General features: G+C 37.5%; 1 protein-coding gene across 6 annotated transcripts in view; it reads right to left on the bottom strand.

Annotated features, from left to right (window-relative positions):
* DISC1 (DISC1 scaffold protein) overlaps window positions 1–17,420 on the bottom strand; it is a 202,323-nt gene that overhangs the window by 90,607 nt on the left and 94,296 nt on the right. For all 6 annotated transcript variants that reach the window (XM_080584388.1, XM_080584387.1, XM_080584390.1 and 3 more), the window contains exon 9: window positions 11,075–11,263. In XM_080584388.1, coding sequence (XP_080440514.1) covers window positions 11,075–11,263 — 189 coding nt within the window. The remainder of the gene's footprint in view (window positions 1–11,074; window positions 11,264–17,420) is intronic.

A 17,420-nucleotide genomic window follows, 5' to 3' on the forward strand; every position in this document is an offset into this window, starting at 1 on the left:
GGTCACTGCAAACACACAGTTCATTCAAATAAGGCCTACTCAAGTCAACAGAGAATGCTTTTCACTATCTGAACATTAATAATGTTCATTAATAATACATTAATTCATTAATAATACAGTCTCAGGCTACCTGAGATGGGAAAGTAAAGGCATCTCATATTTGAAACTGGTGTTAACCAGCTTCATTGGCAAAAACTATTTAGATACCTAGACTTGACTGCAACCCATATTCCATATAGGTTGTAAACAAAAGCTTTTCGCCTGCTCGCCAATATGAACAGGAAGAATCTTCAGGCTGTGACGCTGACATACAATTCACGTGGTTTGGGATTGGTAAAAGACTTTGGGCTTGGTGTAAGCCAAGTCCTTAAAGCTTATTTTCAGGTTTTCCCAAGATTGTCATTACGTAGAATGTAAACAGAAAACACATGGCAAAAGTAGAGCTAAGGTATCAAATATTTTCACCTACACCATTATAATTCCATCCAAAGTGATAAAATTTGGATTTCAGTCAATGTTGATGACTTTAAATTTAAAGGGTTCCTATCAAATAGCGCAGCTGATCACATCCTGACCTAATGAATGATGGTACTTACACAGCTTTTTTCACAGGTACTGAACAGAAAGAACCAACTTCATACCAGGGGTTTAACGTTTTTCTGCTGAAAACAGGCACATTTTTATTTTGATCGCTAGTTGAAAATTAACGAGAACATCTATATAACCACGAGGTTATATACAGGAAACATGAAAACGAAAGCAATATATTTCATTCAGGTCATTCCTCTACTGCAAAACCAAGAATAATGCTACAGGTGATTTTGTTTGGAAATGCCACATTCTGAATGCTCTGACTTGAAAAGAAAATGATTTCTTCCTAACTAAAGAGAAACAATGTCCTAAATGAATAACTCATTGCAGGAAGCAAAGGGCTATAAGTTCACTGAACTAAAATTGAGTAACTAGCTTTTAGCTTAAAAACTACAAAATAAAATCTGTTTCTTCTTTAACAGGAAAGGCCTTCCAACTGACTTTATTTCTGATCAAGTTCTGCTCTTTTTTTATGTGGACAGCACCTCCAGCAAAGCAACAGAACCTGCATCCAAGCAGCTCTCATCACAGATACTGTAGTTCAATACAGCAGAACACCAGAGGTGAAACCCTCAGCTCTGGTGAAACTGCAGGCAAACCTCTTACTGATATCAATGCATCAGAATTTCTGCCACTGTGTATTTTTGACATTCTCTTTCAAATCATTCTTTCAGCATCAAGAATACAAGAGATCTGCAATTCCTGCTGTTTTCTACAGGACTTAACATTTTTCAAAGGTTCTTAACGTCAAGTCCACAAGAGAAATGGCTGTTGCTTATTTGCTTTTTTTCTGGCATGGAACACAGATAACCTTTTCCCATACAATGTTTTAAAATACAGCAACTGGGGAAAAAAATAGCAGAGAAAATGTGACTAGTACTTCCATTCTAGATATAGGGTTATCTGCACAAAATACACATAGTTTCAGTCTGTCATTTCCAGCTCTCGTTAATTATATTTCAATGCACCTCACTAGATAAGAGGTATAATCCAGCCAAAAGTGTATAAAGGTTGTAGTCCAAATTATACAATGTGTCTTCCAGCTGATAATTCCAACAGGTAATGAACTGTTTAATCTTATGCATCCTGGCAAACACTGTCTGTTTATCTTTACCCAAGCCTTCAACATGCACATCAAACCAAATATACCTTCTGCAAATATGATGACTGCATCATCTTTTCAGTTAGAATATAATTAAAACTTTAAATGAAGCTATCTACTACAATATTTTTGTATAAAAAAATTAGCAGGGTTTGAACACAACAGAAAAAAAAAAGAGAGTAAACTCTTGAAATTCCAGTTAGATGCGTTTCTTACCTGAAGAATTAACTGGTTTCTGTGTTTTTTGTCATTTCTGTCATTTGAAATCTGGGAGGTAATCAGAAATAATACTAAGCACTCCAGCACTTGCTGCACATGAACCACAGGTTCTGTGCAATTATAGGTGGCAAAACCCCTGGTCTTATACTACTAACAGTCTGCTACTACAGCCTCCTTTGCTTAAGCTTTGAGCCCGTGGATCAGAGACTTAACAACATAATTAATTGTAAAAGCAGCAGCCACCACCTCCACTCCATATACATGGAAACCATGGCAGAAACCAACTGAAACAGGAGCAAAGCCTCTATTCCTGCACCAGTGAGAACAGAAATCAAATTGATGGATGCAGAGTTCCATCTCCTGGCCCCAGGCATTAGCAGCTCCTTGTTTTTCTGCCTTCTACTCCAGCTTATATGTCCAAGGAAAGAGGGAGGAAGGAAATTCTTGGATGAAAATTTTCAATTCCTGAACAGGAGACACAGGGCACTGAACTCTGCTTTGAGTAATAGGGTTTACATTACCTCGGAGCGATCAGTTAGGATTTAATGGAAGAACACAAGAAAAAAAAAGGCAAGAAATGTAAACACGTTTCCTCAGTGGAATAATACTGAGAAAAAACAGTCTCTCTTGTTTTTTTTCTCATTTAAAACCTCTTTATTTCCACTTTTTTATCTTGGTAAAAGGTATGAAGTGAAAGAGGTTTTCTATTGTATAGCAATCTTTAGTATAATACAGGCAACATTAAAATAATTTTGGGGACAAAACCAGCTGTTCTAGAGAGGATTACAATTTCAGTGTTTTATTCTGTTTTCACCATCAAAATCATACCTTCCTTACCTTTCAGTAAATACTTTGCATCACTTTAGATTTGGTTATATTTCTGGTACCTATGGGTGGGTCTATGGACCTTGGAAACCTGTATGATTCAATTAACGCTATACAGCAGACAGTCATCTCATTCTTTTTACGTAGGTATTAAGTGAAAAGTCAGACAAGGATTATAACATTTCAGAATATCATAATTACAGAAACTTTCATTTAGCTTTTACCTTCACTACTGTATTTGCAAACACGTCAAAGAAAACCATAAAACCACAGTAATAAGAAAGAATGAGGCAGAAAAAAATTAACTACTCTGCATGTGACAATGAGCAGGAGCAAAAAAAATGAAGAAAAAAGAGTATTTCATAAGAGTGACACCTTGAATTCCATTTAAATGGAATGACAACCCAAGTTGGCTAGAAGTTCATACTTCTAGATTCTGTATCTGAATATTGCCAGTCAATAACAAAGCGAAGACAAAATTTAACGTATAAGAAAATTATCCAACTTTCCATTTAGTCACTGACGTGAAGTTATAAATCTTTAGATTTAGGCACAAATTGCATACATTAATGCTGGCATGGAATTAGATTTGTACACTGTAACTCAAAAACACTGCCAAAACTGTATCTATAATATCTATAGAAAACAGCCAACTCAACAGAAACCACAAAACCAACCACCTGGGTGTCTCAGTTTTGTCATATGTGAGGCAGGGATAGTAATATTTACCATTATTTGAACGGTAACTCTCTCCTATCTGGTAACTGCAACTACAGATGCTGGCAGTTGTCTTGGCCCTCTTCTGGGCAAACCAGCATCCTCAGGCCTGTTCCACCTTTCTGAACGCTGTTGATCAGCTTCAGACAGACTCCGAAGGTGGAATTCTCTCAACAAAGCATCTAGAAGTGGCAGCTGTATACCACAGGTTCACAATGGAATTAGACAGTGTACAATAGTGTGCAAATACTATCAGCCCAAACTTTGGAAGAAGTAGCAAAAACCTTAAAGAGTGGGATTTGGTCATCACCAGCACTATTTTCATGCTGAAGTAGTTAGAATAGCATATGGAAACCTGTTCTATCTGTCCAACAAGTAGAAGACACTATTTTTTGTTTGTTTCTTTTTTAATCCTAGTATTCTGGCATCCTAGCACCTCATTGCTTCTGAAAAGAGCTTTAGTCATCAAAAAAAATTGTGAAGTTTCACTATGAGCCCAATACTTCAGAAGATGCAGTTACAGAATTGGAATCTAATGAAGTGTGGTTAGTACTGGTGGCATATACTTCCAAAACGACTCCAAATTCTCTCATCTGTGTTGCTTCAAATTTATCTTGCTGCAATTCAGTCAGCTGAAGCAGAGCTGAACTAAAAAGTGGAGTAAGAAACCTAGAACAGAGATGGCAAATCAGGAATAATTTGATATAACACACACCCCAGAAGTTTAATGCAGTGAGCACACAGCTGGCATCAGCTAGATACAATGCTATCAGCACTTTCTGCTTGTTTGTGATGGGGTTGAAAGTCACTTACTGAGTTTGGATGCCTAACTCCTACTATAGCAGGAGGTGGTTCAGTAGCGCTTTTCACCATCAGATTACACTTCCATGACTCCAGCAGAGCCACTCTGTATCTCTGTGGCACTGCAACTTGGAAAACCTTGTCATCTTTACTGCTTATCCTAGTTAAATACGAGTTCATCATTGTCAATGAAGAGAGCCAGCATAAAACTTCAGACCAAATTCTGTTTCTTAAACCTGGTCCATAAATACCTCTATGACCACAGAACCAATACCAGGTTACTTCAGGAGTTTTTCTGTTGTACAATCAGGTCGTCCTGCTGTCTACAAATAGAGAGCATACCATGGGTATATAAAACTTTTCAGTAAAGTTCACACTGTCAGATCTCAGAAGAAAGAAACAGAAGAGAAGCTCAACCTTTGAGCATCAACAGAGAAAAGACCTGATCAAAAGACCCCTATAGATATCAGTGGGCTTTGAACCAAACTACTGTGTCAGTTCAAGTTGCATGAATACACGTTTTGTATTTTCTGCAATACAGATATTTGCATTTAATTATAAAAAACAGATTAATAAAATTGAAAACCTCCACTGCACTTATAGAAACCAAACCTCTATACTGAAAATCATATTTTACATATGTAAGTGAACACTATCAGACAAGATTAACTTTATCATCACAATTATGAGCAACACAATTACAAGTGACTCAAGACATACGGCAAACAAATATGCTAAAAAAACAGACTAGTTTCCAATCTCCTCAATCCTGACAAAAATTCATTTCTAAAATAAAAATATTTTACATTTTGGTTATAGCAGAACTCAGGTCTTTATCTGCTACTAAATTCTACAGTTAATATTTACCAAAAATATAGCTCCATAACACGCAGAAAGAAGCCTCAGCTATTTAAATACTATTTAACAGAGATGTTAGTAAAAAACAAAATCACTTATTTTATATAGATTTTGTGGAAGAATGACATGGGTGAAAACCATCAGTCTAAATTTGATCCTCAAAACCTGATAACAATTTGAAATATATCGTTACAGAATTTAAGTCCAAAGGTAGTATATGGCTATATTTAACCTGGAAGATTCCAAGTGCTTTAAAAATGACACAAGAAAACGAGAATCACACTCACAATCAATGAAATGCAGACAAGCACACAATATGCATAACAGTACAAGTCCAAGCAAATGTAGCAATACCAATTTTTCAAATGAAACAGCAAAGAGAATACCAATGAGCAGAATGCAATTACTCATGCTGTATCTGGTCAAGACAACACAAAAGGAGCTCTGCAAGGTTGGGCTTCCTTTTTTTATCCCCCCCCATTTGTGTGTGTGTGTTTTGTTGTTGTAGTCTTGGTTTTTAGATGTTTGGTGTGGGTTTTTTGTTTATTTTTCCTTTTCTTAGGTGGACCTGGCCTTTATATGCTGCCTAACAGACTAACAGAAGGCTGCTGGCTACTACTCTGGAGCATCACATGAGTGTCAGCTCAGAATAAAGGATGCTACCAGCTGCACTGCCAGTACCACTTCCTGCACCACCAGGGGTTTTATACTTTCTGTGAAAGCTAGAGTGAACGCTGGCTAAATCTGACAAGCCATTCCATTCCACCACTCACATGAATGACAACAGACATTTCCTACAGTTATGACATGTGGAAGACAATGACCTTGCACAAATTAGAAGTGGACACACAATGAGACTCAGAACAGTTTCTTTCTCAAGGAAGCCCATCTGTTACATGCTATGCGTTTTTCCTTTAATGATTTATTTAAACAGAAGCAATCAAAAGGTTCATCTTTTCAGTTTAGAATCAGATAATCATTCAGATGGAGGATAAACTGTGGAAACAATATGGAAAGCCTATTTGGTGCAGAAAAAACTACACTGAAAGAAAAAAATTAAAAACACCACCTGAAAAATCAGTAAAGCAAAACATGGAATAATTTTTGTCATGGCATAGACATGCACAATTGATATTTTTTGAAATCATTAAAAATGGGTTTGTACCATTCTTAATGCTCTTTAGACATTTTCAAAAAGCATTAGAATAATTTAGGGAGAAAAAAAAAAAGGAAGCTCTGTGTAATAATTATTAGTGAAAGCAAATATTTAACTTGGAAAAAAAAAAAGGTTTCCCAGTGGGAAGCACATCATCCATGCTTCTCAGACTTTTAATGCTGAATCTGTCAGAATAAAAACATGTATTTAAAAAAGAATAAAAATACTTTGCAGTAAATAGTCATTAACAGTTTGTTAAATCACATCCCATACATTTGTATCTGAAGCACAGAACCTGCTTTTCATAAATAACTCAGGAAGCAAAGCCAATATTACTTTAAGCAACACGACTAGTGGTTTCTGCTGTCCACATGGTATTAAGTTTCAGACTAATTAACTGCACCCTGTATGATGGCCAAATATGCAGCTATTTGAATAATTGCTATAAAGTGACTAGGAGAATTTCTGTTATTCTTCAAAGTACATTCTGAATACCATATTTGATTCTTAGGTAGTAAGGACAAACATGCTTTTTTTTATTTAAAAAAAAAAAAAAAAAGCATACAAAAAATGGACCTGGATGGTTTCTCTTCCATTTTAGGACAAAAAGCTAGGAGATACTCTGTGCAAGTGTTCAGAGTATGGGCACTGAGCATGAGTAAGAAAAACTGAGTGCGAAAGACAATTCCAGCTTCCTAGAAACCTTTCAACTACAGCCGATTGATTATTTAATAAGTTCATTTTCAGAAAACATCAGTCAGCCTACAAGCAGGCTGAGAAGAGCTTCAGGTCTTATACAAGAAATTTCTAAGACAACAAAACTCTCAGTGAGAGCTCAGCAGTAAAGACTGAAATATCCGCTTCTAAACAATGGGTAAAAAAAAGCGGGGGGGTGAAAAGCTATTTTGATGTGCATGATAGCCTTTATATTTCCTCTAGAAATTAATTCAGTATAGAAATTCTACTTAAGGCAACTTGGCAAGCATAACCTAGCAATTAGATCGTGAAATACATTTTTGCGCAATACATACATTATTTACCAGAAGATGCTTTCCCAAAGAGTGTAATAGTGACAGAAATTGGCTAAGTGCAGTCAGAAAAGGAATTCAGAAAATAAGGTAGGAAAACCTGCCCTTCGGTACTAGTAATGAGGAAATTGAGACAAGAGGGTAGGTTTCATTTCCAGCCCTAGGTTACAAATGCCAATCAGCACAAGCCAGGATTTTTAAGGGCAATCTAGCAGTTTGGCAGACAGGCAAGTAATTAAGTTTCACTTGTCTGGAACAGGGTTTGGGTTGTTTTGGACTGCAAAGCAATTATCTTCCTTGCCATAACAAAACCTTTTGACTTGATAAGGCAGATCTGGTCAACAACAAAACGCAAAACCTTCAGTGATTTCCCCAGAACCATTATGTCTTAAGGTACAGAAATTCCTGCAGTCTAGAAAAATGTAAGCCTCACACAAAGCATCATGTAATTTTAAACGTTTGTTTGATGTGATTAATTCAACTCACTAGAGCATCAATTGGGAAACTTGGTTTCACCACCATTTCAGGTAAAATGGCACAACCTCTGTGTCTCTGGCTTTCCTATCTGTAAAATGGCAATAATAGTTGATCCCTTTTATAGAAATGTTTTAATGCCCTCAGAAGAAAGTTACTATATAAAGGACAAATCAGTACTATTCATCTTAAAATACTAATCAATATGTTACTTTTTGATACTTCTATTATCCAATGGGAAAAAACATTTTTGAGCATCTCTAAAAATATGAAAGGATTTTTGTCAAATCTCCTTTATAGGGAACACTGACAGCTCTCAGCACAGTAAGCCAAGCCTGATTTTTGCACTGCATCTGCAATATCTTTTATACTTGGGCAGCTGGCACAAAGTGAGAAAATTCATTAACATGCTAATGATGTGTCCTATTTAAAATTCCAGCTCTGATTATTGTGTGATTAAGTCTCTTCCCTTGACGTCTGTTTCCTTATATCTGCAGTACTGTGAGAAATCAACAATTACTAATGAAGTAAAAAACAGGTGACCAATTTATACACAAGAGAAAGACAAACATACACACACATTTCAGCATTTCTTTTTTTGTTATTGTTCAATGTTTCCCAGACAAAGTGGTATTGTCTTCAGTAAAATAAACATCAAAAAAAAGTTTTTAAGTTGACAGGCACAAAAGATAACAGTTCAAGTGCCAGAAAACACAGGAATAGCTATGCATTGGAATACCTGTGCAGAAGGTTTTAAGACACTATAAAAGAAAAGAGGGAGAGATCATGATTCAGGGTATGTAGAAGATTATTGCCTGGAAACAACAAAAAAGCAAGAATGAGAGCTGACAGCAGCCCCAGTCAATTTAACTTCCATTCCAGGAGAAAAATGAAGCATCTCCTTTCTGCATTGAAAGACATTTAAACCAATTAGCTTATTTAAATTAGCACAAGCCTTCAAATAAGAAGACAATTAAGGATATGGTCCCCAGTAACTTGGGTGCAGGTGGCCCTGACTGAGCAGCGGGGTTGGACCAGCTGACCTCCAGAGTCCCTTCCAACCTCAACCACTCTGTGATCCTGACTACCTTCCCTGCACTACTTTCAGTACCCTATGCTTAGTTTATGGACAGACAGCTATTTCATAAACAGCTGAGCTGGGTCAAAGTATAGCACAAGCCCATGCAAGGAGGGATCACAGGTACGTCCCTACTGAGCATCAGGAATGATCAGCCAGGCTAGTCCATATCATTTTTGCTGTATAAAGTTAACATGGATAATTTTGCCTCAAGGGAATTATGAAGAGGGCTCACAGGCTCCCTTAGAAACTCTGGAGAGAAAGCTATTAAAAAAAAAAAGAGGACAGTAATGTCCTCAGCTAGCACTGATGGTTAGAGAAAGGATTTCTCTGCCTGGCTCGTAGCTATAGATGGAGAAGTCAGACTAAGTAAGAACGGTCTGCACCAAGCAATGGTACCAACCACTCTTGCCAATTTTATCGACAGCATGGGCCAAACTGCTCTTCTTAGCAGCAGCGTGAGTTTTATTCATTTCATAAAAGTTGATGTCATCTTTAAGACTCAATCTGTTTACTGTTTTCTAGGGTGTATCAGAATGCTGTTATTCAGTTAAATGTGGTGGTGTCAATCTCATGCTACCATTCTCAAACCTAAAGGAGTTTCCATGCCTTAAAGGAGAAAGCGTAGATTACACGGAAGGGTGGCAGGGAAGAGAAAAAGGGAATTTATGCATTTCTGACCAGCATGTGCTTGCTAGAGTTTTTATTTTATGTAGGAATAAATTTCTGCTTATGCCTACAGAATCACAATAAATTAAAAAAAAAAAAATCCAAGTAATAAACATCCAGTGTTTTGCAATTTATTTTCACAAATTGTAGGACAGTAAAGGTCAGACCGAGAAGACACCTCATTACAGCTACAGAAATGCAAAGTTAAAAACAGAGTCTCTGAACTGCTAACAATTCTGTTACTTCAGCAATAGTCTTGCACAGGTTTTGTTTGAAATACTGCTGAAGAAAAATACAAATGAGATGTGCATATGCATTATAGGAAGTTTAATTGTCCTAGAAACAAAAGAGCAACAAAATGGACAGATTGGAAGGTCAGAAGCCTCTTCAACTTAACTGCAAATCCACGCTATGAGGAAGTATTATTGACTGATGTGGTTCTTGTGAGCTTGCATCACGTGGCTTAGGTGATTACGCACTACTTGGAAGAATAATTTTTTTTTTAATTTTTAGCCATTTTACTTCTAACAAAGCAAGTCCTAATCTAGTTGTGTGTATGTTTATTCTTCTATGCATTTTAAAAATACTGCCTTAGACATATTCAGTTGCCTGAAAATTTTTTGCTTCTAAGATAGCTCTGCCTATCCACTTGCCTGTGAAGAGACATCACGGACTTTGAGAACAGGGGCACTGTCCACTTCTCAACCAACCTACCCATAAGATCCTGAAAAAGGAATGACATTTCAAACCCCGAGAGCTTTATAGTAGCTCTCATATTTATCCTTAGCTATTTAGACGTAACTATAATAACTGTATGTAATCAAATAAACTTTATTCAGCTTTTTCATTTAATCAAGAAGCAAGACCATTTTATCTAATTTCAGGAGAAGGTACAGAAGACAACAGGATAAATCAAGCTGAGGGCTGACTTTACTATTCTGTTAATTTGTCAGTAGCTTCCCCAGTAACTGAGAACTCCCCCAGTTCCACCGTGACAGTGCCACCCCAATGCACTGCTTATGCTTGTATGCGAGCTGCATTTGGGAAGCTGTTTAAACCCACTTCAAGCACAAATTTAAGAAGAGAACTCATGCCTTCAGAACCACGCACGCACTGTACCTCATTCATTCACAACCATCACCAAAGCTTTACTAAATAGGTTGCTATTGTCACAACCAACAGCTATTGTTGACACATAAAAGACTACATATGCTTTTTCTGTACCTGAGTTCATGCACAGTATCATCATAGCTGTTACAATGATGGATTTATAAAAGAAAGGTTTTGAGAACTGGGCTAAGATAGATCTCAAAAAGCAGAATATTGCTAGGATATCCCTCCTCCCCCCATCATGCACCTCCTCTCTAGTGAAAATAGCTGACAGATTATTCAGCATATTGCTTATCTAGGTCCTGGACAAGCTTCCCTCAGAAAATTGGTTATGTTTTTTGTTTGTTTTTGGTTTTGTTTTGAAATGCACAATGGTTTGTCAAAGCCAGTAGACTTCCAGATGCCTGTGACTGAGCAAAAGCAGTAACAGCCGGTGAACTACTTACCAAAGGCAGTCTCTCCTTGTTCAAGTTCTTGTTTCAGTCTGTTGTAATCGTCTTTAATTCTCTCTAATTTTCGGATGTTTCTGGCACTCAAAACCTGCAGCTCATTTAGAAGTCCTTCCAGCCCCTCCTTCTCAGATGTTAATGATCTTATTTCTTCTGTCAGATCCTTCGCAGTACCGAAATTACTTCCTGCATGTTTTTTGGGGGCAGGGGGAATAGGGAGGAAACAGACAATGAAGGAGACACTTGCAACATCAGTAGGTTACACAGCAAACAAGGGAAATGAAGCAACTATACTTTCCAACAGCAAACAAAAACCAAATCAGGAAAGAAAGAAAAAAAAAAAAAAGACGACTGTTTTGCAAGTATCCATTTTATTAACATGCTACAAAGAGTCATAATTGCAGCAGATTTAACCTCATGCACATAGAAATAGCTTTTTTTTTGTTTACTGATACTATTAACATTTTTGGAGAATATTTACTCCTAGGGTCTGCACTTCAGAGAGTGTCATACTGAAATTCATTGATCACTGTACTGTCACTTTTCTTACCATCTTTTGGTTTTGGAGAAGACCTCAACTCACAATACTTCTATGGTAGGTGCTATCAATCTGCTAGACACTAAAGTATTCCTCCTTGAACAACGAAGCACTATGCAGCTGTTCACAAGCACCAGAAGGTTGTTTATAAATGAACATCACATTTCTTAAACAACAAGCACCCACTGAAAAGATCATCGGAGGAAAATTCTGAGAGAACATATTTAAAAGTCACAACTCTCTGCTTCTGACTCTCCATGAAGTGTGTAATCTCAGAGACAGGCAAAAAAACCACAAGTATTGTCAGCTCACTTTGCCCTGTAGTTTTCAAAAAGTGTCCAGGTCCTTTAGACAGGGATCCAGACCAAAGTTCAATTCCCAACCAGTTTACAGTTTAGCCTAGTAATATTTGCCACCTAACCTTTCTTAAACCTAATTTTATAAGAACCAGGAGAGGAATGTTTCCTTACTTCACAGAGAAGTTGTACTTACAAATACACTAATGACAGAAAGATGCTCTGCTATTAAACGATTTTTAAATGGCAGTAACTATTACAATGCTACATTTATACAGCCATACCTGTGTTTTTTCAATGACTCAGCAACTTGATTTAATTAAAAAAAATAAATCTCAAAAGACTACCTGGGAAAAACAATCTCCATGTAGACTTGCCTACAAGACTTAAAATCTATATAGTGCAAGAACTAAACTCCAGCATTATCCTGACCGGCAAAACATGGCATTATGATCTAGTAAGTAAAGGCATTTAGAATCATAAAACCACAGAATGGCTTGGGTTGGAAGGGACCTTAAAGATCATCTGGTTCCAACCCCCCTGCCATGGGCATGGATGCCGCCCACTAGATTTAGCATTTATAAAATTTACTCTTGAAGCAAATACTAATGTGAAGCACAGCCAGTTACACACATTAGATGTCTCATCAGCTTCTAAACTATGTGCATGATTTTAGGCTCATGAAATTTGAAGTCATGAAGTTTGTAGCACTACCAGCGTTATTCAGATATAAAAGCTTCCTTGGACTTTTCCTTTTTTCAAGAATATAATATTTCTTATATACAACAATTTTTTAATTCAAGATGAATTCCAAATCAAATCCACATCATCCTTTTTGCCTATTGTCTCAAAAGCATTGGTCACAAAGTCTTAAATGGGAACAGTTGCCTTCTGGTCATGTAAAAGGAGCAAGAACAGAATGAAAGTATCTGTACTAGTCAGAAGACTGCAAATCACTCCTAGCTGCTGAGAGTGGCTCCATTCCTCCAGAGCAGAAGAAGGAATGAAAACACTTCCACCAAATAACTACAACCAAATAACTGAAACAAAGGTTTTACCAAACCTTTTTCCCTTAAAGTAGTTTTTGTTTCTTTTTAAGAGACCAAAACTTCCCTATTTCTACTTCTCAACTAAAACCATTTGCCAGTTCTATCTATCTTACAATTAATCATACAACTAAATAACTATAAGTTATTTAGGTGTCTATTTACAAATAGTAGAATCTGATGTTTACCAATATATTTATGGAGAAAAAGCAGGGCAAATTTTACTATCTTAATGTCTCATGTTACCAAATGGGCAGAACAGAGCAGGAGGTAAGTATGACCACTACACAAAACTGCTGGGAAAATGGCAGATATTCAGACATTTCTAAAGCAAGAAGACCTATAATTAAACAGTGTACTTCTATTTCACCTGAACTCATCCCAAGCATCAGCACACACGAGTCTTAATAAAACATGAAGGCAAGAGATTCTTCATTAGAATCTGGTGCTTGCTCTTACGTTTCAGAAGACAGGAAGGAAAAAAAGTATGATATTATATATGAATGTTTTATACATAGCGAATGGATACAAATTCCCAGAGGGGAATTTTATATCAAAGCTAAGGCTAGGAGGAAATGGCATCAGATACATGCCCAGGAGCCAAAACTGCCTGATGCAGCTTCCCTGACTGCACAAATGTCTGAAAGTCTGCAGTGAAAATTCAGAAGAGCAATATGAACTAATGCACCACAGGCGTCATCACTGAGCTTCTGACCTCAATCACAGCAACCAAAATAACTCTTTTCGAAATGCCATAAGAAGGGTGATTTAAAAATTAATATATAATCCCTAGCTGCCAGCATTAAAAAACTGTTGTTTTGTGTTTAACAAAGTCACTTTGGATGATGTAGAAACATCCTTCAGACACACGTTAAAACATTTTATTCTGCTAGTATCCATGAAAATGGTAAAATTCCTCTTTTTGATAAAATAACTATTTTTCTTAAGCAAACACAATAACTGCTGCTTTATCAACCACTCAAAACTGCATTTTATTCAGACGTACCACTAGAAGAACTAGTTGGATGATACCAGATAAATAAAGCCAGACATAACTCTTCCCAAGAATCATGTGAAGTAAAGTTGGGATTATAATAAAATCTGTAGTCATTCACCTAAGCTCGGCCAAACTCATATTTCCGCTACTATAGCACTTCGAAGTCCTATTTTCATTTTCCAATTTGAAGTATACAGTGCTCTGAACAGGTTGAGTAACATGCTTACAGCACACTGTTATAAGAAGCTGAGTATGTACACTTCAGGTTCAAAGTTACCCAAAAGTCAGCAAAACAAAAATAAAACAAAAACACTAAACAAAAAGAAAAAAACTGTTTGAACTTCCTCCTTAATCTTGCCCTGTGGGGCCCTCTCCACTAATGCGCCTCCTTCATCTCCTTCTCTCCAACCAGTAACATCAGGTAAGCTCCAACAGCTTGATTTGAATGCCAAAGAAATACCAGCCAAATCAGGCAAAACAATCCATACTGGAAAAATAAATAAATAAATAAATAATATATATATATATATTACCAGGCACAATGTAGCTATATAATTTCATTTATTCACCATAAAAAAATGAATAGTGTATTTAGATTATTTTCCTCTCTTCCCGAAAATTGTACTAGAATGGCTACATACTGCAGCTAAATGGTACTCTGCACATCAAGTATCTGTTCTTCATACATAATTACATGCTATTTAAACTCATGTCCACAGTAACCACTCATCGTCAGAATATACTGTATAAGGCAGACTGTTGCCCACTTAGGAGCCTCAAACTAACATTACATTGTTTTGATACCATTTGCCAGCAACAATTTGACTAAAAATATCATTTGAAATCTATCCCATTTTGTAAAAACCAACAAATGGGTTATTACTTAAGCTTTGTTCAATATTTCCCTTGCAAAACATAAGACAAAGTTAATGGCCCAGAGCCTTTTTACTCTAAGTTTTTATCATATTTATGCCAGAAATTATGTACACTCATAGTTTCCATTATTTATACTCAAAGCAGAGTGGTATGTCCCATCCCTACTGAAACTAAATTCATTACAGTACAAGCAAAGGAATGATTTTTGCATAACACTAAAGCATACATACTGGACATCAGCCTGAATGCAAGAAAGAACAGACTGGTCAGTATTTATCATTACCTATAAGCTTTTTCTTCATAGACTAACACTACCTTTAATAATACATAGAAGAGAAAAATTATGTTTTACCTTAGGGCATTTACCACCATGGTATTTATCAAAGGCACTGGAATTCAAGGCTGAAAATCCTCCACTCCATGATTAATGAGAATACAAACCAATTCCAACACCAGAACAGAACTTGAAGAAAATAAATATCATTCAGCTTCTCACAAAGAAAAGAGAAAAAGCTAAAAACGTGAGGGGAATAATAGATTTTGGAAGCAGTAACAGTACAGCAGTAACAGCACCTTTGAAAACACAAATAGCGTATGAGGGACAGTCTATCATCCCCTAAAAGATTTTTAAAGAATTCCAAGCATCTGAATCACAATTACTGTTTTCAAGTAATAACACATGCCAACATTTCTTTTGAAGCAGCATGCAACTGAAATGATTGATATGATCCTGAAAGGTAAAATAAAATAATCTGGCCCCATTCTCTTGACCCCCCCCCCCCCTTTCAGATATTTGTATACATTGATCAGATCCCCTCTCAGTCTTCTCTTCTCCAAGCTAACCAGGCCCAGCTCTCTCAGCCTCTCCTCGTATGAGAGATGCTCCAGTCTCCTCATCATCTTTGTAGCCCTTGCTCCAGGAGCTCCATGTCCCCCTTGTACTGGGGAGCCCAGAACTGGACACAGTACTCCAGGTGAGGCCTCACCAGGGGAGCGAGGATTGCCTATGAGGATGTTATGTGAGACGGTGTCAAAAGCCTGACTGAAATCAAGGTAGACAACATGCACTACTCTCCCCTCACCCACCCAGCTAGTCATTCCATCACAGAAGGCTATCAGGTTGGTCCCCTTGCTGAGCCCATGACTACTCCTGATCACCTTCTTCTCCTCCATGTGCTTGGAAGTATGCCCAACTCAAAGTGACTCCTGAACTCAAGGACTACCCAACAGCACAGACACAAATGTGTGCACACAAGCTTCCCCACACAATTGGTTTCCCCTGCCCTTTATATCCCCCAGCCACCCTACGCCTTCCAATCTCTTGTTCTTTTACATCTCCCCTCTCTCCTACCTCTGCCTCCCCTCACTACCACTGCCAAAGGAGAAGAAATGACATGCTCAGGGTTGGGAAATGGCCCAGACCTGAGCTCCGTGATTTTGAGGGCTTCATGAAATCATCCCCTTTTTACCAACCAAACCAAGAAAAGAAAAGAAAAAAAAAAAAAAAAAAGAGAAGGATCATGCCACCTAGATTTAGGCACCAAAACCTCATGCACTTAAGTTCAGGGGATTGTCATCTTGGCTGCCTGGACAGTCTGTGGAAAGAGGGAAAGCACTGATGTGTCCTACAGACTGCACAGGGGTTTTCTAGCGTCCCCTCCAGACCACAGCACAGCCTTTGCAACTGTGTGAAAGCATCTTCACTTCACAGCTCTCCCCATCTAACGTTTCTCCTCTGAGCACAAATCTCCAGAAAAGGAACTGCCAGAAAGATTATTCTACCCTCTCTTCTCCTCCAGGGAGAGCAGGTTAGGTAACAGGGGAGAAACAGAGTAAGTTGCTACATGACTGACTGGCTGCTGTAACAGAAGCAATGATTTTCTGCTGTCTGGTCACATATCGTGTTAGAGCTTCAGCTACAACAGATTATCTTGAAAGTTCACTGAAAGCCAGTAACAACCAGCATTCACAGTTGGAAATAAGATAAAAAGACAAATAACATAGATATCTGAGGTCTATGTGACTGTTTAGGAGTTGGTTTTAGGGGCTCACAGGCATTATTTTTTAAATGGGTTCACAGGCTTACCAAAAAGTACATCACTTGTAGCAATATACAGCAGTAAACTTCAGTTCGTGGAGCATGAAGTGATCATTGTGGGAACACATGCCAATAAACAGCATTGTATGCTGGCACAGGACATTGTGATATGGGCATGAAGAAGAATTTATCTCAACGTGCCTCTGAGCCATCAATCTAAACTGCTGCTGGAAGCGAGATGCTGAAAGTGGAGAACCAGTTTTGTCATCTGACAAGACACAGATCTCTGTAAGACTCCAATTCACCAAAAAACTAAGCCTTCATGAGAAAGCATAAAGAGGCATTGGTATTCTCGCCTCGAAGACAAGCTGGATTCCCCACCTGTTACCCAACAGTATTTCTCAAATGTTAAATATACAAACGGGAGCACCATCCCCTTCCAGTGGAAGATATTAAAAGCTGTATCTAGCATGGCAGGGGAATATATCAGCATCTTGTTGAGAACTTTATGACCATATCTAATCTGCATGAAATGACAGAAGGTAGCGAAGG

Source organism: Anser brachyrhynchus, assembly GCF_964034855.1.
Source record: "Anser brachyrhynchus genome assembly, chromosome: 3".
NCBI classification, from domain to species: Eukaryota; Metazoa; Chordata; class Aves; order Anseriformes; family Anatidae; genus Anser; species Anser brachyrhynchus.